The sequence below is a fragment of the Stegostoma tigrinum genome, chromosome 10 (assembly GCF_030684315.1).
Source record: "Stegostoma tigrinum isolate sSteTig4 chromosome 10, sSteTig4.hap1, whole genome shotgun sequence".
Taxonomy (NCBI): Eukaryota; Metazoa; Chordata; class Chondrichthyes; order Orectolobiformes; family Stegostomatidae; genus Stegostoma; species Stegostoma tigrinum.
The window spans coordinates 43,175,557-43,201,767 of record NC_081363.1 but is presented as its reverse complement, the minus strand read 5'-3'; the positions used below and the strand labels follow the sequence as shown (position 1 = coordinate 43,201,767).

Below are 26,211 nucleotides of genomic sequence, written 5' to 3'. Positions count from 1 at the left end.
CAGGTAGATCCTCAAATATCCCCATTCACAATGATGGTGGAGACCTGCACATCAGTGCAAAAGATAAGAGTGAAGCAGCAGTCTTCACTTAGAAGTGCCAAGTTGATGATCCATCTAACCTCCCACTGGGGTCTCTGGTAACACAGATGCCAGTCTTTAGCCAATTTGATTCACTCCACAAGATATCAAGAAGCAGTTGAATCCCTTAGATACTGCAAAACTAATGGGAGGTCTGCCAATTCCAACAATTGTACTCAATACTAATGCTTCACAACTTGCTGTATCCCCTGGCAAGGCATCCCAATACTGACGGCTACCCAATAAGGTGGATAATTGCCCAAGCGTGCCCTGTACACAGGAACAAAGGACAAATCCAACAGTCAACTACCATCCCATCAGTCTACTCTTGATCATCAATAAAGTGATAGAAAACGTCATTCTCAAATACTGACAAACAACACTTACTCAACAATGATCTGGTCACTGACACTCAGGATGGGTTACACCAGGCACACTTAGCTCCTGATCTCATTACAGCCTTGGTCAAATATGGACAACTAAGCTAAAGTACAAGGGGGAAATGAGCGTAACTACTCTTGGCATTAATTTCACATTTTACCAAATGTGACATCAAAGGGTTCTAACAAAACTGAAGTCATTGGAACTAGGGAACATCTTTATTGTTGGAGCAATACCAGCCATATAGGAAGATTGTTGTGGTTGTTGGAGGCCAGGCATCTCACCTTCAGACCATCTCTGCAGGAGTTCACCAGGGTTGTATCCTATACTTAAACATCTTCAGCTACTTCATCAATTAGCTTCCGTCCATCATAAGGTCAGACTTTAGCATTTTCTTTGATAATTGTCCAATGTTCACCACCAGTCCTCCTTTCCCAAAAGCATCAAGACTGTGTAATACTCAGGTTTGGAATAATAAATGGGAAGTAACATTCTTGCCTCATAAGTGTTAGTTAATAGTCACCTCCATGGCCAGAAGACAATCATCAGGCCTGAATATCCAAAGGTAGTGTCATCACAGAAACACCCACTATTGACATTCTAGGTGTTGCCATTGACCAAAAAATGAACTGGACTAGTCACACGAATGCTATGTCCTTAAGAGCTAGTTAGAGTTCAGGCACTTTGCTCAGAGTAACTCATCTACAGACTCCTCAAAACCTGCCCACCATGTGCAAGGCACAAATCAGGAGTGTGGTGGAATACTCACAATTTGCCTGGATGAGTGCAGCTCCAACAACACTCAAGAAGCCCAAAATCATCCTGGACAAAGCAGCCTGCTTGATCAGCACTCCAACTAATACCTTCAACATTTACTCTCTGCACCACTGTTGCACAGTGGCAGCAATGTGTACCATACATCTGTCAAGAGGACCTGTCAGAGGGAAATATCAAGAGGACTGCTCAGAAGTGTAAAATGATCTGTCAAAAGTGGCAAGAGGACATGAAAAAAATCTCCTGAGAAAGGGACTGTTAAACTGTCAAGGCGTTTCAAATTCGTGTTCTTTTGAATCTTGGAAAAAATGTCTGGTGCCTTTAAAATAAAGATTTTTTTTATTTCAATCTGTCTGTCTGTGTGTATAAGCCTGAGGCCTTCCTTTACTGGATTACTCCAGCGTGACCTGTTTTCACAATCATCCATCATCAGAATGAGATGGCTTCCATTTGGGTTTTGTGAACAGCTCTAATCAGTTATAGACTCAATGAAGTGCAAGAAGAAAGAAATTACATTGTTAGCTTTCTTGTTTTGATAAGGGATTGCGCACTTGAATGAAATATCTGTCATTGGAAGGCTTTATTTTGTTGAAGGAATATAAACGTTTTATGAATGAGACTTTTTTTGACACTGCAATGTCAAAATCAGACATATACTTTATTTTATAGACCTTTAACTCATCTCTGCATGGATCCTGGGCCCTGTCATGGTGAATGTTAGGTGAATTATTATGGCAGTGTGATGGTGGTTTTGTTTGGATGGATTGATTTAGCATTATGAAGGGCAGAGGGATATAGATTGGTCTGGAAGTTATTAGGGGCCATGGGTGATGGACAAATGGACATAGATTGGGATGAAATGCGTGAGATGCAATGCAGAGTGGTGGGTGGGCATAGGTTGGCACAGAGAGTGTGGGGTCCTGGGGTCAGCAGAGGCATTGGCATGGAGGCAAAGAGTGACAATGGCTTGATATAGATGGAGCATGGTGTGTGTGTGTGTGTGTGTGTGTGTGTGTGTGTGTGTGTGTGTGTGTGTGTGTGTGTGTGTGTGTGTGTGTGTGTGTGTGTGTGTGTGTGTGTGTGTGTGTAAAGTTCGGAGTATTCAATGCAAGAACGTTTCAGGTTCTTGTTTTTATTTTTAAACTTCACACAGTGTCAACTGACCAAGTCAAACCTCCTGTGCAGCCCACCTCCTCAGTTAGCAGCTTCCACTTTCATTCTGAAGTAGTTTGGCCTGTATCTCAGGGAATCCCATCAGCCGGAGTGAAAATCCGACTTTTGGGCCATTTTTAACCTCGTTCAGCTTTGCAGAGCTGGAAAATATCTCTACTCGTCCCTGTCAACCCAGGAAGCAAAATTCAGGCCTCCCTATCATCACAATGAAGCTTTCATTAGCACTGGTAATTGTCAAATTATAGGGTACCTCCAAATTTTAGTCATGCATTTGGGACAGGAAAAGCCTAGGCATGGAAACAAAGCCAAGTAAATTAAAAACAAAAAGCTTTCCTGTTAATCCGTCAGGTTATTAGAATAACAAATAACTGACATTCAAACAATGAAAGTGCTACTCTATTTTGTAAACATCTATCTGACTCTTAAAATGACAGTGCGTGATATAAGCCTTGTAATCTTACCCATTTGTGCTTGCATTTCCTATGACTTTTAATATACGGCGTATGAGAGATTTGATGCTCTATGTTTCTCAGGGGCTTCATCTGTAAAGCAAAAAAGGTCAAGAGTTTCAGCAATGCTTATGTTTTTCTAACACAAGCAAGGACACAAACAAAAGAACTCTCTGTTACTCTAAGTAGAGAAATATATTCCACCATTGAAAGTATTGTCTTCATGGTTCTGTCAAACAGTTCAATTTTATTCCACCTCTCAGAAACAAAAGGGCTATGCTATCCTCTAACACCAGGCTGCAGCTTGGTGCCATAAAGTATATCAGACAAAAATCTCCCAACAGGTAGAAAAAGGCCTAAGTTTTCACCTGGTTTAATGGTATAACATATTTAAAATGAACACGTTACTCAATCATCACTATTACCCATAAGACTTGGTATCAACAGTCTATTCCTGATAAATTGAAGTTGCTTAATCTAAAATTTTGTCATATATGTATTTAAATATATTTTCATTATCCTGAAAACTCAATTTCAGACAGTAGAAATTTTACTCACTGAGGAAAATCATACATGAAAAATGTTTCAATAGACATTGTGAACATTTTAATTGGTTTATTGAGCAATGTTTGGCCAAGTACAACTAACGTGAATTTTCCTATTGTAACATTTTCCATTCTGACCTATTAACATAAGATTTTGTTGGTAAAATAAAATAAGAACAAGTATAGTTATTCTGTTCAGAACAGCACAGTGGCTCAATTGTTAGCACTGCTGCCTCATGGCACCAGGGACCCAGGTTTGATTTACACCCTCGGGCAACTGCCTGTGTGGAGTTTGCGCTTTCTCCCCATGTCTGTGTGGGTTTCCTCTGGGTGATCCGGTTTCCTCCCACAGCCCAAAGATGTGCAGGTTAGGTGGACTGGTCATGCTAAATTGCCCATAGCGTTCAGGGATGTGTAGACTAGGTGTGATATAGGGGGATGGGTCTGGGCTGGATGATCCGATGGTTTGTGTGGGCTCGATGGGCCAAAGGGCCTGTTTCCACACTATACGGACTCTATGAGTGTGCACCATACAGAAGATAATAATAAACCTGTAGCATTAATCACAGTGAGTCAAAGGAAATATGGTAATATTAAATATATTCTAGAGTTATTTAATACTAATCTTAAATGTTGGTTGATCTGACACATATTTTCCCATGAGTTTCATGATTAAATATAGAGTTCATGTAAATTTGGATTAGAGATTAGAGGACATTGGAACATTTAGATAAATTCACTGATAATGGGAACTGCAGCTGCTGGAGAATCCAAGATAACAAAGTGTGAGGCTGGATGAACACAGCAGGCCAAGCAGCATCTCAGGAGCACAAAAGCTGACATTTCAAGCCTAGACCCTTCATCAGAGTGTCTATTTTAAAATCATTTTGATGTACATTGATTTATTTAATAATTACAGAAACTGAGATTTTTGAGCTACAGACAAATAGAAATGCTTGGGCTCTCTCTGCTGCACAAGCTAAAGTGCAAACCTGAGATGCTATCACTGATCCTAGGTTGCAATTACACTTGGACATGTTCAAATAAACACTTACCGTTATGAATGCAGACAGAAGATTTTATAAAGGAAGAAGTGACAAAGTTATCATAAAAATGTGTGAACATAAAATTTTGTGGATGGGAGGCATCGATAAAGTTTTTAGACACTTAGAATAATTACAGCACAAATGAAGACATTTTTCTCCTTGAGTCCGTAAATTATCTAGTTGATATTTAATTTAAAAAGCACACATATGTTATGTATGGCTTGTTTAGGATTTATGAAATGGACCAAGGATGCCATCAAAAATCATGCAGTGGAGTGCATTAAATTTCAATAGAAAATAAAAACACAATTTAGTCAGCATACTGGCTAGCAGGAGGTCTAAGAATTTAAGAATTGGCTGTCCAAAACGATCACCAAATTGACTGAGATAGCCAGGAGTGGCTTGAAATCCAAATGGAGGAATCAGAGAAAGTCAGTTACAGTAGAAAATAAGACAAGGTTGCAAAATTCAGTCCATAAATTTTGCTTACAATCGTAGAGAGAGGCATCACCCATTCTGGCTGGACTTGATGCATGGCCCAAAAGCTAAAGGTGGCTGAGCACCAAACCATCAACTAAACAATTCTAAGCCAATAAATCTTAAAATCTTTTGTCGCAATTGTAATATAACAAAGCTACATTCTACTTATGTGTCATATTCCAGCTGAATATATTGTGAAATAAAAATGAACTCCTGTTAACTGTAGCCTAAAAATAATGCTTCTTATGGGAAATGAAACAAGGCATCAATATTATCTGGGGAAATCTGGGCAAGCGACATGGGAGTGGGACTAGTTAAATTGCACTTGCTGAGAGATGGCATGGCTCAATGGAACAAATAGCCTCTTCATGTGCTTTAACCATCCCATAATTCTATATCTGATCCAGGCATCTTCCTAGAGAGATGTGTCGTCGCATATACTCATAAGGTAATGGCTTCAGCCATTTCCTAGTGTTTCATAGTTAATGCAAAATGTATACTAGATGCTTAGGATTGCACATGGAGATAAACTGATGACAGAAGAGAGCGGGAACAAAGTAGTGTGGAAGTCAGGTATCAAAGGAACATGAAATCATAAGAATGGCTGAAAAACTGCTGTTACAACCCCGCTTCTTCATTTCTAATAGTAAACAATAGAACTGAAGAATCAATTTTCTTTCTAGCAGAAAGAACTCCTTTGATGGCTTTTATGTTGAAATCTATATTTGGAGTTACTGAGATGAGTTTTCCCAGTATTATCAGTTGAATATATATTGACTGATGCAGCGGTGCGAGGAGATTTGCTACATCATCCATATACCCATTTAAAATTTTATCGTAAGATTATGATAGATCTATTAAGACCTTAAGTGGTACAGTGGCTCAGTGGTTAGTGCTGGAACATTACAGCACCAAGGGCCTGGGATCAATTCTACCTGTATCTACATGGGTTTGCTCCAGTTTCCTTCCACTGTCCAAAAATGTGTAGGTTAGGTAAATTAGCCATAGGAAATACAGGGTTACAGCAATATGTTGGGCGAGTGTGTCTGCGCAGGATGTCCTTTAGAGGCTTGATGTGGACTCAATGGGCTGAGTGGCCTGCTTCCACATGGTAGGGATTCCATGATGTTACTTTCTTTTGTTTCTGGCCAGTTTAAATAACGTGCAAATAAAATATTGGTTATTATAGTTAAGAATTAGATGCCACTTGCGTTTCTTATGTTCTGTGTTTGCATTCATTGTGAATTAGTTTGACCCTTTCTTTAACCTGAACCACTTGGTGTAGCACCATAAAATATTTTTCGTCTTGCAGTAAACTGGATTGCATTGCAGAAGATTCAGTAATCTCTGTTGTAAAATGTTAAGGTTATCGAGCAACTGAATTACATATGAAAATTAGGATAAAGGAATAGTAGGGTTTGAACATGAACATCTTCAAACTATGTGTCAAATCAGTGCGGAGATTTAACACAATCTGTTGATTTTCTTGCAGGCTGAAGGGATTAATAGTAGCAAAAATGAAATCATGCATTTTACTATCCCTAACAGTTTCTTTTTGTCAATTTTCTCCCCATGCCCTGGCTCTTTTTTTCAGATTTGATTCAAAGTTCTCTATTTTCCCTTAATACATCATCAAATTAGCCATTATTTCATCGCTTTCAGCAGAATACTCAATTTTTATGAGCTATTCATAATTGCCGCCTCTTTAGGCAAATGGTTAGAAAGAACATGGAATCCAATGTGGGTATTTGCAACCAATTGCCCATTTCACTCCAAGAGGCAAGACATGTGATAAATAATGAACAAAATATTGCTGACTGTCTTGCTGTAGTACGGTAGTGACCTTGTATTTGTAAACATTAGGGGCTATCACTATTTTGGAGAAATCACCAATAAGAGCTTAACCGTGTTTCATCATATGCACGTGATGCAAATTTTGCAACTTTGTGAAATTGGTTAAATATTTCAATCGAAAATAGAGAGAAAATACTTTGCTGGCAATCTTGAAATAGCAACTTTAGAGCTAAAATAAACTATGTAGGGACATGCAGCCTTCTTGTTTGCAGTACTCCAGAACGTGCAGTGCCAATGCTACTTTCCATTTGATACATGATAGGTCCTGAATATTTTTTGACTGTAGGTCAAATTTTCTACTTGTTTTTAAGTAGAAACACCGAACCAACTCGACATTTTATTTAACTCCCTTTCAGCAACAGGAATCCCCTGCTTTAATCTACACAGCAAATGTAGAAACATAAATAAGGTTTAACAAAACAATTGCTTCTGGACGACAATGTTCCCAGCACGCTTGTTGACTAACTTCTTCCCCTTGCTGAATCTATCTGTCTGTCTCTCTTTCTCCTCTCAAGTCTCTGACCACCAACTCAAAAGGCTTTCAGCTCTCTTCCAGACATTAGACCCATTCTCCCACTCACTTTCTGTTCTACAAATCCATCTTTTTACATAGTCTTAAAGCTTCACTTCTCTAAGCAAACCCATGGAATATATGTTGTCTTTTAAACGAAAGGTGAACTCAAAGTTCTAAGAAATAAGAAAATCTGCCTACCTTGTGACATGCACTTTCAAAGCAAAACCCTGGGGTGGAAATGAAGTCTGTGATTCTTCGTTGCAAATATGAGAACTCCTATAATATCTGAACCTCTCCATGAGAATGTTGAAATGGAAATAGTAGAGACGTACAAACAGCAAAACTTGTACTGCTTGTGGAGGACAGAGATTTAGAAATCTAATGGCTCTGGAACAGTGTCTCAGAATGAGTCAGTGTCTTCAAGACACCAAATTAGCAAATAGAGCTCCAAACTGTTACATAAAGAATAAGAAATGCCTGAGTCTGAATTACATGCTGAATGGATTCTAATAATAAAGTGAATTATCTACACGTAAGATAGGACATTCAAAATAGAAGCTTTTTATATACAGTACGCTGATTCTTAATTTGCCAGGGAAAGCAGATGTAAAACGATCCTTTAAAAAATTCCAAATGGATGTGGATTCATTTCGAAGGAAATTTGGAGGAAAAGTATCAGCAAACATTCCTTTATACCGAAGACTAATAACTGAAATGTATTCCCTAAGATCACTTGAGATCAGGGCAAAGGGTGTAAAGGGTAAAAACCCTGTAAATATAATACCTTAAGGATAAAAATAGGCTCAGCAGCCTTCTTTCCAATCCACCATGAACAGCATAGTTAAAGCACAGTATAGATTCACAAGAGCACACATTCCATCCAGTCACAGGCTGCTAGATTTTGTTTACATCTTCTAGAACTTGCTTGTTATAAGAGTAACATTTCCAGTTTCTAATCCAGCTGTTCAGCTATGCTGTGGCCTGTGGTTGGATTTGGAAGGTACTGTTCCTTACAAAATGTTGGCATTGGACCCATGTTATAATGTCAGCACACTGGAAGGGTTATGGATTTAAGGGGTTAGGTTTTTATTTCAAAACAACACTATTGCCAATTTTTGAAAGGCTTTGCTGCTGACATGGAGCTTCATCAAACACAATCAGGTATTATCCAATTATCCTGACTATCTAACCAACAATGTCTGATCAGGAGGCTCTGAATCAGTGGCTGAATCTCAGCTAATTTCATGTTTTATGAAAGAAAAAAGATGATGGATAAAACATTGCAAACAGTCCCTTGCAATGCAATGTTTAAAATCATTTATTCTAAATAAGGCAACATAAATGTCGGACAAACAGAACATACATTTTAGAGAGGAATAGTATTTTCAAGAAGATATTTAAAAGAAAACATTCATTTGACATAGAGGTTTTCAAAAGAAAGGATGGCCTTAGCAGACAAAGGGAGAAAGACAAAGAAGAGAGGGAGAAAGTGAGAGTTTTTGAACTTCAGAAGTCGGTAATGAAAGAGGAAAGTCAACTTAAACTGACAAAGGTAGAAGGGAAGAGTAGTGATGAGGAGTAAATTTTCTTATAGAATTTACCTGTGTGTGCAAGGCTTATTCGTGTGCACCAGTAGGAGTAGGTAAAGAAATTAAAATTTTAAGAGATAGAAGAGAAAGGCAATCTTTGATGGTGAGAGATGGGGAAGTGTGTACTTTGGAAAGAATATTGCCAGGAAAGGTGGTAATATGTGGAAGTCATGATTAAAAGAATAGATTTCCATTGTATAAAGTGAGTTTGGAGAGTCCGGTGAAAAGTGGTGAAGTGGTGGTCGGACTAATAGATAAAATCTCTGTGCCGGAGATACAGTTTATCCATGAAAATGATATAGCTGGATCACAGGTGGCAGTGATGCTTACTGTGGTCAAAAGGCCAGTGGGAAATCAGGCAACTGAGATGTTACAAGGAGTATATCCCGGGATATATCCTTCCTGAACAAAGTGGATATTTTTAGTTGAAAGAAGTTGGTTGAATTGCAACAAAGAAATCAGAAAATGAAGCTGTTTTAGCAAAAAGCATACACCAAAGATGAATCTGAAAATATGCCAGAATGTTACTATGTCAAAAATTAAGTCTTGGTGAAGAAATGGAGACAATTACATATTCAGGCAAATGAAAAATTGGCAGATGTTTATCAAGTTGTATTACCAGTGGGCTATAGAAAGGAGGTGTTTCAGATAGGACATAAGGTGTTACCAGTAGATTCAAGAACAGTTTCTTCCCTGCTGTTATTAAACTTATGAATGAACCACTCATAAATTAGAGTTGATCTTTCTCTGCACCTTCTCTGTAGTGTAACATTATATTCTGCACTATGTTCTCTTACCCTGATGTACTTATGTAAGGTATGAGTTGTTTGGTTAGCACACCAAACAATACCTTCACTGCATCTCAGCACATGTGACAATAATAAATCAAATCAATGTACCAGTATGAGGTCATTTGGGAGTCAGGAAACCTCAAGGCAAAACACAAAAACATTCTTACTGACCTGGACTACACAGAGATAGAACATAGAACATAGAACATTACAGCACAGTACAGGCCCTTCGGCCCTCGATGTTGTGCCGACCTGTCATACTGATCTGAAGCCCATCTAACCTACACTATTCCATGTACATCCATATGCTTATCCAGTGACGACTTAAATGTACATAAAGTTGGCGAATCTACTACCGTTGCAGGCAAAGCGTTCCATTCCCTTACTACTCTTGACTTTTGCTGGACATGTCACACATTTCAGTTAATAGGAAAACCTCTGGCAGTGACAAAACCGCCACTATCAGTATGTATTCCATATTTGAGGGACCTTTTATAAGAGTCGTAATTAATTGCATGGGGCCCCTCCCCAAAACAAAATGTGGGAATTAATATTTGTTGACCATAATGGATGTGTCTATTGGATTTCCAGAAGTCATTCCATTACACAATATCACAGCTAATAGGATCGTAGAAGAGCTACGTAATTTTTTCGCTAAACACAGAATACACGGAGACATACAATCAGATCAAGGGTCAAATTTTGCGACAAAATTATTCAAGGAAGTTGTAGATTGCTTAGGAATAAAACATTTTAAATCAATTACATACTATCCAAAATCGCAAGGAGCGTTAGAATGGTGCCATCAAACTTTGAAGACCATTTTGAGGGCATATAGTCAAGACTATCCAGAAGATTGGAACAGAGGAATTCTATATCACTTAGTCCATTCAGTCCAATTGAATTAGTTTTCAGAATGAGGTGGGAGAATGACTTAAAATAGCTAAGGAAATATTGTTAAGTCAGTGTTCAAAGACTACATATTTGGGACAATGTGTCAAATTTTAGGGAAAGATTAAATAGAGTGGACGAATTGGCAAGTCAACATTTCAAAATAGCGCAGCATATAATTAAACAGGAAGCAGGCAAAAAGAAATCAAGAATTTGTAGTTTCTCTAGAAGAGATAAAGTGTTAATATTTTTACCAGTGGTAGATGAACTTTTAAAAACAAGGTTTAGTGAGTGTTAAGAAATTGAAACGAAATTGAGTGAGGTAAATTATTTGATAAGAATGCCAGACAGAAGAAAAACTCACAGAGTGTGTCACGTGAATATATTTAAATGGTATTTTGATAGGGAAGGGAAGGAAAGCAAAGGACAATGTGGAACAGAAACATGCATTGCTTGAAAAGCTCGGCAGGTCAGGCAGCATCTATGATGAAAAAAAATCAGAGTTAATATTTCGGGTCTGGCGACCCTTCCTCAGAATGGGGTGAGTCTGAGCCGGAAGTGGTCTTGAGGAATGTGATATGGCTGTGGAAACAAGTTTTAGCAAATACTTGATCGAAAATTCCTCAGAAGCTCAGAATTTCCTCAGGGTCACCGGACCCGAAACGTTAACTCTGATTTTTTCTTCACAATTGCTGCCAGACCTGTTGAGCTTTTCCTCAAACTTCTGATTTTGTTCCTGGTTTACAGCATCTGCAGTTCTTTTGGTTTTTATTTAGTATTTAACTCATTGCCACGTCTCTTCCAGGCATGGCCACCTTGAAGAAGTTCTACTCCTCTCTCTGATGGGATTTTCGGGACAATCTTTCTTCTTGGCCACTGACATTAATTTTCCTCATGTTTGACCAGGTATTTGCTAAAACTCGCTTCCTCAGTGACTGCCTCCAATTCAGACTCACCCCGTTCTGAGGGAGGGCCACTGGACCCAAAAGGTTAACCCTGAATTTTTCTTCGCAGAAGCTGCCAGACCTGCTGAGCTTGTCCAACAACTTCTGTTTGTGTTCCTGATTCACAGCAACAACAGTTCTTTTGGTTTTTATAAAGGACAATGTGGTTTTTGTTACCACTTGAAGTAAAGAACCAAATCTGGATAAATTTGAATTGGATATTCCTTAAATTAAATTGGATAAGGAGGAACTACTCAAAAATTAGATTTACCTTAATAATTATTGATTTACCTTCCAGAAGAAAATTGAAATGATCTGAGAGAGTGATTACAATTACATGGAGAGATCTGTGGGAATAAGCCACAAGTACTAAAATGATAACGCCTGATGTAGATATAGGAAATTCTGCTCCAATTAATTAACATCCTTATAAACATAACCTTCTAAAATTAGCAAATGTTCAAAGAGAGATTGAAACAATGCTCAAATATAACATAATCAAACAGGGTTATAGTCAAAGGACTTTACCCATAGTGATGGTGCCAAAACCAGATGGTACACAACATCTATGTATTGATTACTGCAAAATCAAGGCAATGACAAAATCTGATTCACATCCTATTCCATAGCTGGAAGACTGCATTGAGCAGGTGGGACAAGCAACTTATACTTCAAAGTGGACTTGCTCAAAGACTACTGGCAGGTACCTTTATCTGAGAGAGTAAAGGAAATTTTGGCCTTTTGCAAGTTTTGGGTCCTATGGCCCTTCCTCAGAACAGGGTGAATCTGAGCCAGAAGCAGTCACTGAGAAAACAAGCTTTAGCAAATACTCGGTCAAACATCAGGAGTAACAGTGAAAGTCATGTTGGTAGTCAAGGAGAAAGATTGTAGCGAAATTTTGGCTTTTGTGACACCAAATGGAGTTTGCCAGTTTAAAATTATGCTATTTGGTATGTCAAATGCATTAGCCACATTTGAAAAACTAACTAATAAAGTCATTTCAGGATTACCCAATTGTGTGGTGCGCATAGACGATCTGGTTATTTTTAGCCACACGTGGAAGGAATATCTACAGCAATCAGAAATGTTTGATTGACTTCAGAAGGTAGTTTAGTGATAAACAAGGCTAAGAGTGAGTTCACAAAAGCCCCAGTCATGTTCTTAGGCCATAACATTGGACATGGATAGATGACGGTATAGGATGTGAAAACGAAGATTATTGGGGATTTCCCATACCATCAATGAAAAGGGAAATACTACAATTCCTGGGACTGAGTGCTTGTTGTAAAAAAATTGTGCGGAATTTTAACAGTGTGGTTGGTCCATTGACTTACTTGTTGAAGAAGTATAGAAAATTTCTGTGGGTGGAAGAATGTCAGAAAGCATTTGACAGCCTGAAAGCTGTGTTAACCTTCATGCCAGTGTTAGCCACACCTAATTATTCAAGGTGGCTATCAATGCAAGTGATGTGGGTGTCACTGCTTAGTCTTGCATGAAGACAATGAGAAAATAGAAAGGCCTATTAGTCATTTCTCCAGAAAGTTGAATATTTACCAAAAGAAATATTCCACAATGAAGAAAGTGACCTTGGGTTTGATGTGACCATTGCGACATTTCAACATTTATGCTGCCAGTAAAGTGCCTGATCATAACCCCCGAAACGTCAGCTTTTGTGCTCCTGAGATGCTGCTTGGCCTGCTGTGTTCGTCCAGCCTCACATTTTATGATCATAACCCCTAGTGTTTTTGGAACGATTTAAATATAAAAATATCAGACTGTTTAGATGGAATTATAGAGTTTGTTACAGCCATTTAATTTGAAGATTATACACATGGCAGAACAAGATAAAATGTTTGCTGACATGTTGTCACATCTTTGATGAAGGAAGGTGGTGGGAGAAATGGACTAAAATTGACTAATATTGAATGCTTACATGATTAGAATCAGTGTAATGTATATGTTTTGTAGTGTACTTACAGCATAAGACTGAATATTTTTCAAAATGAACCATGTTTATAATAATAACAAAGTGTAGAGCTGAAGGAACACAGCAGGCCAGGCACCATCAGAGCAGCAAAGCTGATGTTTCGGGTCGGGACCCTTCTTCAGAAATGGGGGAGGGGAAGGGCGCTCTGTAATAAATAGAGAAGGAGGGGTGGTGATAGAAGGTGAATAGTGGAGCGGATAGGTGGGAGAGAAGACGGACAGGTCAAGGAGGCGGGGAATGAAGCCAGTAAAGGTGAATGTAGGTAAGAAGTTGGGTGGGGGTTAATCAGTGAGATGGGAGGACCGGATAGGTGGGAGAGAAGGTGGAAAGGTCAAGAAGGCGGGGTTGAGAGGGGAGCTGGTCTTGGGGTGAGGTCGGGGGGTGGGGAGACTTTGAAGCTATTAAGGTCCACATTGGGACCATTGGATTATAGGCTTCCAAGGCAGAATCTGAGGTGCTGTTTCTCCAGTTTCTGCGTGCCATCGCTGTGACACTGAGAGTGGCCCAGGATAGACATGTTGTCCAGGGAGTCAGAGAGGGAGTTGAAGTAGTGTCACCTGCACATCTGCTAATGTGGTATATTGCATCCACTGCTCTCGATGTGGCTTCCTCTACATTGGGAAGACCAAGCGGAGGCTTGGAGACCACTTTGTGGAGCACCTACGCTCAGTCTGTGATAAACAACAACACCTTTCAGTTGCAAACCACTTCCAGCTCCTCAGATGATGCCTGGCCTGCTGTGTTCCTCCAGCTCCACACGTGGTTATCTTAGACTCCAGCATCTGCAGTTCCTACTATCCCCATGTTTGTTTATTGTTGGTTTGCTTTTTTAAGGGGGGCAAGTGTGATGATACTAAGATAAGTAGTGTTTTTTGTTCTAGTTTTTTTATGAGGGGCTTTGAGACAGAGATACTGAGCTGTTTCTTCCAAGCCAATAAGTAAACAGCTCATGAGACCCTTTTTTTTAAAATTTACAGCAACAGAAGCAGCAAGAATGGGTGGAGTGAGGCTCCCATAGAACCAGGTTTTAATTTAGCTTTCTGTAGTTGTGGTTTTGAAGTTGGCTGTGGAAGTTGCAGCAATAAGCTAGAGTCCTCTCTCTGTCTGCCAGAATTTTCTCTTGATATTCTTTTCTCATGGACTCATCGCATTTAAACAGGACAATAGAAAACAGAAAGAAATCCAAAATAAATCCATGTTTTTACATTCTAAAGTACTACCATACCAAACTCAGTTAGCCAACTAAATAGTTTGTGTCACAAATCATCAATAAGAAACCATGCAAAAGAAGAATTAAGATTTCTGCTCAGTGCTCATTAGGGCTGGGTGTCAGAGATAGCAAAGCACTTTTCTCTTCACGCAAATTAATGTTACTATTGTTACTAATAATCTAACTTGTTATATTGAAGTCAACACCCATACTAAGAAACAAAGTTATATTGAAGTCAACACCCATACTAAGAAACAAAAAGACACCATCCATAATACTATTGGAAACCATTCAACCAACAAAACTTTATCGCAACACACTTAGCAGTTATGATTTTTCAATAAAGGCATTTTGCTTTGATCAATAGACCAGTGCTAGATTAAGTCTTTATTTATCTTGAATGGTGCTGTAATTTTGTGTTAAACAATGACTGTGTTTTTCTCCTTTACTACACATCCTAATCCTCCACTCCCACGTAATTTTCTCTCCTTTGCTATAGAAAGCTACAGCGAAGTTTCAATAGTTGCATGCAGTCCTTCCATATTTTAAGTAGCAAAGGAATGAAACACGTCTTTAGGGATCACCGGAAGAATCAGAAAATTGGGCAGCCTGTTGCCAATTTTGGTCACTAAAGCTAAGTAAGTGTAGTTGAATACTTACATTTAGAATCATATTGCTCTGCATAACACAATGGCAGAGTCCAATAGTCTGGAAAATATTACAGATCTACTTGTACAAGTTTCAAGATGAGTGAGAATGATTGAAAATGAGAGTGAGATCCTTGAAAGTTGCCACCCAGGTTGACAGGGCTGTTAAGAAGACATACAGTGTTTTAGCTTTTATTAATAGAGGGATCGAGTTCCGGAGCCAGGAGGTTATGCTGCAGCTCTACAAAACTCTGGTGCGGCCGCACTTGGAGTATTGCATACGGTTCTGGTCACTGCATTATAAGAAGGATGTGGAAGCTTTGGAAAGGGTCCAGCGGAGATTTACTAGGATGTTGCCTGGTATGGAGGGAAGATCTTACGAGGAAAAGCTGAGGGACTTGAGGCTGTTTTCGTTAGAGAGAAGAAGGTTGAGAGGTGACTTAATTGAGACATATGAAATAATCAGAGGGTTAGATAGGGTGGATAGGGAGAGCCTTTCTCCTAGGATGGTGACGGCGAGCACGAGGGGGCATAGCTTTAAATTGAGGGGTGAAAGATGTAGGACAGATGTCAGAGGTAGTTTCTTTACTCAGAGAGTAGTAAGGGAATGGAACGCTTTGCCTGCAATGGTAGTAGATTCGCCAACTTTAAGTACATTTAAGTTGTCAATGGACAAGCATATGGATGTACAGGAATAGTGTAGGTTAGATGGGCTTCAGATTGGTATGACAGGTCGGCACAACATCGAGGTCTGAAGGGCCTGTACTGTGCTGTAATGTTCTATGTTCTATGTTCTAAATCAGGTGTAGCTATAAAACTACTTTTACTACCTTGTAACTCAAATTCTGTTTCAGATTACTGAGTTTTTATAATAGATAGAATCCTACAGTGTGGAAACAGGCCATTTGGCCCATCAAGTCCACATCACCCTCCATTTCCCTTGGCTAACCCACCATGTCCTACACATCTATGGACACTATGGGCAAATTAACATGGCCAATCCACCTAAACTGCACATGTTTAGACTGTGGGACAAAGCCCACATAGTCAGTCTCCCAAGGGTGGAATTAAACCTGGCCCTGTGAGGCAGCAGTACTAACCACTAAGCCACCGTGCCTTGCTTGTACTGTCCGAAGTCCAGTGAGGCCTATCTCAATATCAAAAGAAATGACATCTTTTATGCATCAGCCAAGCATTGAGGTGAGTTTCTCTTTTGGCACCAGAGAGTTACTAATTCAAGGGTATTATTTCTTGTTAAACACCTTATTAATGCTACAAAACACTTCATTAATATTCACCATCCTAAATTACCAAATGCATCAAACAAGTTAGATGTGCCGATTTTCAAAATGGAAGTCAAAACCTGGCAAATACAGCTCGCTAGTTGTCCTAAAAGATGTCCGTGTCTGATATTGGACACGAACATGCCCAGAGCACACAAATGGACACTGGCCACATACACCCCCACGTCCACACACATTGGCTCCTGATATGAGCCAGCCTTTAAGAATCTTTGTGGCACAGCTTCAATTCACTTATAGGATGTTTCTGCACTTCAATGCAGCATCTCAGGCTGTATTGGTAGCTACGATTGTAATTCTGCAGTAAGGGACACCGAGCATCATGGACATGCCCCCAGTTCATGGACCAGACCAGGCTGCATCTCCAGTCTGTTTGTTTATTCTCATAGTGCTCATTCATCCTGAGCATACATGAACTTCCACAGCATCTCTGCCCTTTCCTGCTTTTTTGCAGTCTACCCTCTCAGCCAGCGATACCAAGCTGATATTACTTCTATCTTGCTTTATCATTTAGCTCAAGTACAAAGGTGGGGAGCTTCTCATTGCTGTCAAAAGTCTTCAGTCAATTCAAGGCAAATAGCCTTCACTAAGGGGATGCTGGCACAGTAAGTCAAGGGCAGCCTTTGATACTAGTTTAGGGACTTGAACACAGTCAGTCAGCTGCTTGGAGTGGTCAGAGTCAGAATGTTCTGCCGAAAGGGGTGATGTGACGATTAGCTGATGTCATGCAGTCCACTATCTCTCTTAAGTCTTTCTGCCCTATTATGGGTATTTTCTTCCCAGATCAAAAGAGAGGCAGGGTTTTAAGGAGGCTGAAAGTGGTTGGCATATCTGTTACTTAGGGTGCAGTTAGGAAGTGTGAGTGATAGGCAGCACAGAGGGCACGTGGGGTTTCTCCCAATTTCCCATGTTGGGTCAAACGTCATGAACTGTGCAGGGCAGTTCTGAACTGAGTGATTGTCTAGGTGCACTAACTCCACCTATGCTAGCACGAGGGAATCCAGTCAATTCCAGGATATCTGGTGACTGGCAGCTTGTTCACTGAACTACACATGGTGGGATGGGGCTAGAATTGGATAAGAGGGATGCCATGTGTTTGGGCTAGATAGTTGATGAGGTGAGTTTGATGAGAGCTGGCAAGAAAAGTCATTAGGTCCTTTGGCAAAAACCCTACAAAATGTCTGTCTTTTCCAGGTATTAGTGCAGTAAACATTCTCTGAGCTATTTTCAATGCATTTACATCTACCTTAAATAAGGTGACCAGTGTTGCAAGTGTGGCCTCTCCAGTCTCTTGCATAACTGCAGGATATCCTCCCTACTTCCGTGTTCAATTCCCCTTGCGATAAATTAAAGCATTCAATTAGTTTTCTTCTAACTTGTTGTACCCTTCTACCTGTATTTTGCAATTCTTGAACGATGACACCTAGATTCCTCTACATCTCAGAGCTCTGGCGGTTGGCTGATGAGAATTTATTGCCTGTCCCTAGATACCCTTTAGAAAGTGGTGGTGAACTACCTCCTTGAACCATTGCATTCCACATGCTATAGTTGACCAATTCCAGGATTTTGATTCAGTGACAATGAAGGCACAGCAGTATATTTATGAGTCAGAACGGTGAGTGTTTTGGAAGGAGATTTGTAGGTGGTGATGTTCCTGTGTATCTGCTGCCTTTGTCCTTCTTGTTGGAAGTGATCATGGGCTTGTAAAGTGATTTCTAATGATCTTTTCTAGAGTGCAAATTTCTGGAGTGCATCTTGTAGATAGTACTCACTGCTGCTACAGGATGTTGGTGGTGGAGGGAGTTGATGTTTCTGAATATGGTGCCAATCAAGCAGGCTGCTCTGCTTTGAATGGTGTCAAGCTTCTTGAATATCATCCAAGCAAATGGAGAGTATTCCATCACACTGCTGTTTGTGTCTTTTAAATAATAGACAGGATCTGGGGAGTCAGGAGGTGAGTTAATTCTTTGATCTGCTCTTGTAGTCCCTGAAGTTAAATGGTGAACCCAGTTGAGTTTTTGGTCAATGGTAACCCCAAGGATGTTGATATTGGGTGATCCAGTGATAGTAACACCACTGAATATCAAGGGGCAGTGTTTAGATCGTCTGTTATTGGAGATGGTCATTGCCTGATATTTCTATGGTGCGAATGTTACTTGCCACTTGTCAGCCCAAACTGGATATTTTTCAGGTCTTGTTGCCTTTGAACATGGACTGCTTCAGTATCTGAGGAGTATTGTCTGCCTACACTGTGCTTCCTATTAGCCAGCCAGTCGTGTATTCATTCCAAAATGCTACTCCCACAACATGATTATTCTTTGTTTTATTTTTAAATTTCTATTTTTGTTGCAGCATTTTACAAAATGCCTTCAGAAAAGTGTTGAACATCCACAGGTTCCCTTTCAGTCACTGAACACACAATTTTTTTTAAAAACTACAACGGATTTTAAAACATGATTTCCCCTTCACAAAATCATATTAACTCTACTTGATTACCTTATCTGAGTGTGCTGCTATAAGTTTGTTAATTAAAGCTTCTAACATTCTGCATATGTTAAGCCAACTGGTCCGTTGTTTCTTGCTTTTTGTCTCCCTCTCTTTTTGAACAAAGGAATTACACTTGCTATTTTCTAATCTAATAGGACCATCCCTAAATCTAGAGAGTTTTGGAAAACTAAAACAACTGCAATGATTGTAAGACTCTAGGAGGCATTTTATTTGGATCAGGGCACGTGTAAGCTCTAGTCATCTACTCAGTAACACTTCTGTAGTGATTGTCATATACCCGAGTTCCTCTGTCATTTTCATATCTGAAATTATTGCTTCTTCTGAAATGCTACTTGTATTCTTCACAATAAAGTCTGGGACAAAATATTTGTTCCAATCATCTGATATTTCCTTATTTTCCATTATTAATTCTCTAGTCTCATTCTCTACATGATTCAATGAATTCTGGAATTAAAAGCTAGCCTATGATCACCATGTAATCACAATTGTTTGTAGAAAAAAATCCATTGGATTAGTATTGTCGTTTCGGGGAGAAAATCTGCCATTCTTACCTGGTCTGACCTACCTGTTACTCCAGACTAACAATGGTGTGGTTAACTTTTAACTGTTCCCTGAAATGAACTACCAATCAACTCAGGGCAATTTGGGGTGGGTAAATAAACGCTAGCCTAGCCAGCCATACCTACATCCCATCCCAATCAAGACAAAACTATTCTGTGTTTTTTAAAAGTCTGCCATTGCATCTCTATTGACTTATCCTTAACCTTTTGCCTAATCTACCAATTCACTCCAGCCAACTCTGCTTTCATGCTCTCATAATGCCCCTTATTTAAAGTTAAAAAGATGTCTTGAACTCACACCACTCATTCCCAAACTGAATGTAAAATTCAATTATATTAGGTCACTGCTATCTAGCTGCACTTTCACCATGACATCAACATTATTACTTGGTCCTATCTTGTTGCACAGTGCCAGGCCTAGCTTATTTCCTGGTCAGTTCAGAATATGCCGTCATAGAGTCATAAAGCATGGAAACAGACAAATTCATCCGTGCCAACCAAGTATTCCAATCTAATCTAATCCCATTTGCTAGCATTTGGCCCATTTCGCTTTAAACCCTTCCTAATAATACCTATCTGCATGCCTTTTAAATGTTGTAACAGTACCACTTCCTCTGGCAGCATAATCCATACGTACACCACCCTCTTCAGGTCCTTTTTGCATCTTTGCCCTTTCACCTTACACCAATGTCCTCTGCTTTTTAAGAAAAAAGACCTTGGCTATTCAGCCTACCTATGCCCCTGATGATTTTATTTATGATTTTATTACATTCATGTCTCTGTAGAGTCACTCCTCAGCCTCCGACATTCCAGGGAAAAAAGCCCCAGCCTATTTAACCTCTCCCGATAACTCAAACCCTCCAGTCTCAGCAGCATCTTTGTAAATCTTTTCTGAGTTCTCTCGATTTTGCAATATCCTTCCTCTTGAAGGGCCACCAGAATTGTACACAGTACTCTAAAAGTGACCTCACCAGCATCCTGTACAGTGACAACATGACGTCTCAACTCCTACACTCAATGTCCTGAACAATGAAGGCATGCATGTGAAATGCCTTTTCACCACCCTGTCTACTTGTGACTCCACTTTCAAGGAACTGTGCATCTGTACCCCTAGGTGCTTTGTTTGGTAATGCTCCCCAGAACCCTATCATTAAGTGTATAAGTCCTGCCTTGGTTTACCTTCCCAAAATGCAACACCTCACATTTATCTAAATTAAACTGCATCTGCCACTCCTTAGCCCATTGACCTACCTGATCAAGGTCCCGCTGTACTCTGGGATAATCTTCTTCACTGTCAGTGCACCACTTATTTTGGTGTCATCTACAAACTTATTAACCATACCTCTATTCACATCCAAATCTTTTATATAAATGATGAAAAGCAATGGACCCAGCACTGATCATTGTGGCACACACTGGTCAGAGATGTCCAGTCTGTAAATGAACTATCCCTAAATTATTCTATGAACTCCTCATGTAGCAATCTTTGCCTATTTGACTTTTCTTGTCTTACATAGATTAAAATCTCCCATGATTGTTGCCATGCCTTTCTGACCAGCTCCCATTATTTATTTCCACTCCCGCAAGTAACTTTTTACCTTTATTATTTCTCATCTCAACCTAAGCTGTTGCCATACCTGCATTAATAACCTTAGACCATCCTTCACATTGTGCTATATTCATTAATTTAAAAGGACCACCCTTCTATCTTCTCCTAGCTTCCTTTCCTTCAGGAATGTCCTGTATCCTTCAATGCTCATGTCTCAATCAATGTCATCCTGCAGTTCTCTCTCTGTCTTCCACTCTATGTCTCTCTCTCTCTGTCTCTCTGTAATGGCTACCAAATCGTACTTATTCATTTCCATTGGAATCTAAATTGTATTGTTTTATTTCAAATTCTGTGTGGATTCAGATAGTCATTAGTTTTACCCTTTTATTCTTTTTTGTAATTTCACACCTTGTTTAATGAGTGACTCTTACGTCTGCACTGTCTATCCATTCCTGTCACAGTCTGATAACATATTTTCTTTTGTCTTGTCTCTACTCTTTAATTAGCCACAACTTCCCAAATTTGACCCTTTGCCCCTCTGTTCAGTATACAATTTTCCCTATTTATGCTGTTGGCTAGAACACCAGTCCCACCCAGGTCAGGTGGAGGAGACCATTCCATTGGTATAGATTTCACTTTTCCCAGTACTAGTGCCAATGCCCCAAAGTCCAGACCCAAATTCTCCCATACCAGTCTTTGAGCCATGCATACATCTCTCTGATTTGGCCAATGTCAATGTGCATATGGCTTATTTAATACTGCAGAGGTTATGACCTTTTAAGTTCTGCTTTTGTATTTGGCACCTGGTTCCACATACTGACTACACAAAACCTTATTCTTTGTTGTACCTCTGATGCTGATTCCTAATGGCCATGACAACTAGATCCTCTCTCATTCACTGAAAACTCCTCCCCAACCTTGAGCAGATGTCCCATATTTTGGTGCCAGACAAACAACACCTCTGCCTGGGCTCTCACTCATTGCAGCAGAAAACAGTGTCACTCCCAATGACTATGCTGCTTCAATATATTGCTTTTCACTATCCCCTACTTGAATGGTTACTGTACAATGATGCTATGGATCAGCTAGTGCATCCAACCTGCAGGCCCCATCTCATCCAGCCAACAAATTGAAAGAACTTCAAACTTGTTGAACAATTGTAAAAGCCGAGGCTCCTCTTGCCTCTTTATATGCCTCACTTGCTGTCACACACTCCTGCCCCTGGATCATGACAAATCCATTTGGTTCTAAATGCAGTTCATTGAGGAAATCATTTACACACCATTGGAAATTATTTTCAGCAAGCCACTAACAAGTGCACCACGTCAACCACAACAATTTCTGATAAAAGTATAGAGATACGACTTTGATGTCTGCTACATGTGACCAAAATGGTCAACTCAGTTATGGTGAGCAGATTGCTAAATCTGAACAAGGGCATGGACATTCCACTGGATCTACAAATCAACAGCATGAGCATTCAAGAGGAAAATATGCTCAAAATTCATCTATTGCATTTTGGTCAGCATAAAGATACTGAACGTCAATTGGAAGCAGCTGATGGAAATTATCACCAGAGTGGCTTGACTTGGATAAAAAAGGGTGCCAGACACCTTCAGATATTTTTGTCCTTACAAAGGTGAGCTTGGCATCTTAAAGAGGCATTATCTTCAAAAGAAAATAAATGCTTGTGCATGGAGCTCTCTGCTATGACATATTGATACAACTATGCCAATGAAATATGAGCATAGAATGGATGAAATGATGGCATCTGAAGCAATCTATTGGCCAGGCATTAATAGTACAATTGAAAGATTGGTGAGAATTTGTAAGGCATGTCAGAGCCACCAGTCACAATAACACAGATAACTTCATACCCTAATGAGATTCTGTCGATCCCTTGGTCCACAATCATCATTGTTTGGTTTACTGTGTATAAAGCAATAACTTCATCTTAATCACTGATTATTTCTCCAAATTTCTAATTGTCAGACAGGTAAGGAACAGCTCAGCCATGGCTGTGGCAGATATATTTGAGTGTCATGTTCAGTCTGTTCAATGCACCTTTAGAAATTATTTCACACATATGGTCAAGTATATAAGGCAGCCTTTTCAAGGTTGTGTGTGCCAAATGGGGCCTGAAGCATCTGACGTTCTCACTACATTACTCCAGATCAGGCTTGCCCAGTTAATGGTTCATAGTATCAAATCATTTATCCTGCTTTGCCATTTTAAACCTTAGAGGTCCACCTCTGGATATTGGGTTAACATTGCGAGCAGAGATCATTTCCAGAAGGCACTGAGAAGTACATTGCTAAGTCGCCGCCTTGTCTATTGCTCCAAGATGTAGGACACACTTTTCAACAAAGGATGAAGATAATGTATAAAAGGCAAGCATGTAGAAAGAACTGCATGTAGGGCAAAAGGACAGAGTCACACCCAACAAGAGGATCATAGTTAATCTACACAGGTTTCCAAAGTGTGCAGTGAGTTCAGTCATGGAGTCATGGCACCTAACAAAGCAATGCTGAGGAGATACAAAAGCCAGCTAGGGAAAATACACAATATGCTAAATGTACACAGCAACCATGGATTACTGCGCCCAGATGGTGACTGTAATAAAAGACCAGGACAACATGAGATCAGGTTGCAGCTATACAAAACTCTGGTGCAGCCACACTTGGCGTATTGCGTACATTTCTGGTCGCTGCATTATAGAAAAGATGTGGAAGCATTGAAAAGGGTGCAAGGGAGATTTACCAGGATGTTGCCTGGTATGGAGGGAAGGTCTTATGAGGAAAGGCTAAGGGACTTGAGGCTATTTTCATTAGAGAGAAGAAGGTTAAGAGGTGACTTAATAGAGACATACGAGATGATCAGAGGATTAGATAGGGTGGGTAATGAGAGCCTTTTTCCTTGGATGGTGATGGCTAGCATGAGAGAACATAGCTTTAAATTGAGGGGTGATAGATATAGGACAGATATCAGAGATGTTCTTTACACAGAGAGTAGTAAGGGCATGGAATGCCCTGCCTGCAACAGTAGTAAACTTGCCAACTTTAAGGGCATTTAAATGGTCATTGGATAAACATATGGGTGTAATGGAATTGTGTAGGTTAGATGGGCTTCAGATTGATTTCACAGGTCAGCGCAACACCGAGGGTCGAAAGGCCTGTACTGCGCTGTAATGTTCTATGTTCTAACATTGGTTCACTTCCTGTTTCATGAATTGCAGGTGCTATGTGATAAGAAGAATGATTTTGTTTGAAAAGAGGAAGTAAGTGGCCTGAAGTTAATCATGAATGTTATTCTGGGGATGCCTGCAACTTTAAATTAGAAACATAAAAAAAAAATGAACCAGCAATGTCTAAAACTGCTGGGTGCATACATTCAGAAAGAATAATCTTCAGTGGCGAGTCCAGGGAGGACAGATAGATCAAGGGGGCAGGATGAGGTTAGTAGGTAGGAGATGACCTATGTCTTCCCTAACTCCCCACCTACGCTCACCTTTACTGGCTCCATCCCCGCCTCTTTGACCTGTCTGTCTCCTCTCTGCCTATCTTCTCCTCTAGCCATCTTCTGCCTCCCCCTCTCTCCTATTTATTTCAGAATCCCCTTCCTCTTCCTCATTTCTGGAGGGGGGTCTAGGCCCAAAACATCAGCTTTCCTGCTCCTCTGATGCTGCTTGGCCTGCTGTGTTCATCCAGCTCTACCTTGTTATTACACCTATGAGGGATTGTGAGAAAATTCATTTACGTTTATTCCTCAATGCATACAGTACAAGGTATTGCGGCAAAATGCTACAGCTCACACACAGTCAGTCTTTGAAAAGATTAGCAATTTCTCCCCATGTTGTAAATCATTCAATATTACTTCTTAACATTGATACAGAGATATGTAGAGCAACAGAGATCTCATTTGCACAGTTCAAAATAAGCTACTGTAAGAATGTTACTGAACTGTAATAAATTGATAGTCAACTTTTAAGCCATTGGTAGATCTAAAAGATTTTCTCAATCATTTTATTATTTTTAGAAGTAAATCTTGTTTTGTTATGCTGAACAGAACACAGGTCCTGTTCTCTCCCATTACCAGATTGTTAAATTGTTAAATAACAACCCACTGGTCGAGATTGGTAACAAATGGGGCTGATTACAAAATGAATTATCAAGGAAGGCACACAAGCCAAGTTAAATAACTTCACAACTGAAATGACAATTAACTTTTGGTCACAATTAATAGATAATACTGAAATTTATGTAATAATGCTAAGTAATTAAAAAATGATGGATCCACATGGATTTGTTCTAATCAGCCATTTGTCGGTTCACTGCATGGGTTTTGTGCCTTAAAATAGCTACTTTGGGTTGCAATATTACTTCCTTTAAGCTTACATTCCTTTTCCTTGTACCATTTTCAGCAGAGGCATTAATTGCAACTTTCAGGCTCTGCTGGAACATCGTATTTAACATATTAAAACTGAGCACCCTACTTGGTCATTTCTTTCTTTGAAGACGTCAGCAAGTGAAAAGGAATGAAAACATGAGTGCTTTAAAAGAGAGGTGCCCTCTCTCCATCCTGTTGAAAGTTACCTTCTTCAGGCATTGTGCAGGTGCTGCAGTGCCCAGGTAAACTGGAGGGGCACCTGAGACTGCTTGGATTATTGGGACCCTTGAGCAATGCTCATAGCCTGTCTTCACGAGGTTAATCTGGTTCCCACAACTTCAGTTGGCAGACCGAAGAAAGGGCAAGTGAAGCAGCATCAGAGCACAAGAAAAAAAAATTATGCAATAATTGTTTTAAGAAAGAGATGCATGGAACAGAATACCAACAATTCAAAGCAACTTTGCAAAACTAAAAACTAGCACTTCAACTTACCAGTTTTGAAAACAGCATGGTGGCCTTGCTGGTAACTGTGTAGCCGAGAATGACTGTTGAGT

At 39.7% G+C, this 26,211-nt stretch overlaps 1 protein-coding gene across 1 annotated transcript in view; it reads right to left on the bottom strand.

The window, feature by feature from the left end:
- The window catches only part of LOC125455707 (5'-3' exonuclease PLD3-like), a 57,821-nt gene extending 31,610 nt beyond the window's left edge, over positions 1-26,211 (bottom strand). The window contains exons 1-2 of the mRNA XM_048538045.2: positions 26,150-26,211; positions 2,868-2,948 (exon numbers count right to left, since the gene is read on the bottom strand). Coding sequence (XP_048394002.1) covers positions 2,868-2,948; positions 26,150-26,167 — 99 coding nt within the window. The 5' untranslated portion in view covers positions 26,168-26,211. The remainder of the gene's footprint in view (positions 1-2,867; positions 2,949-26,149) is intronic.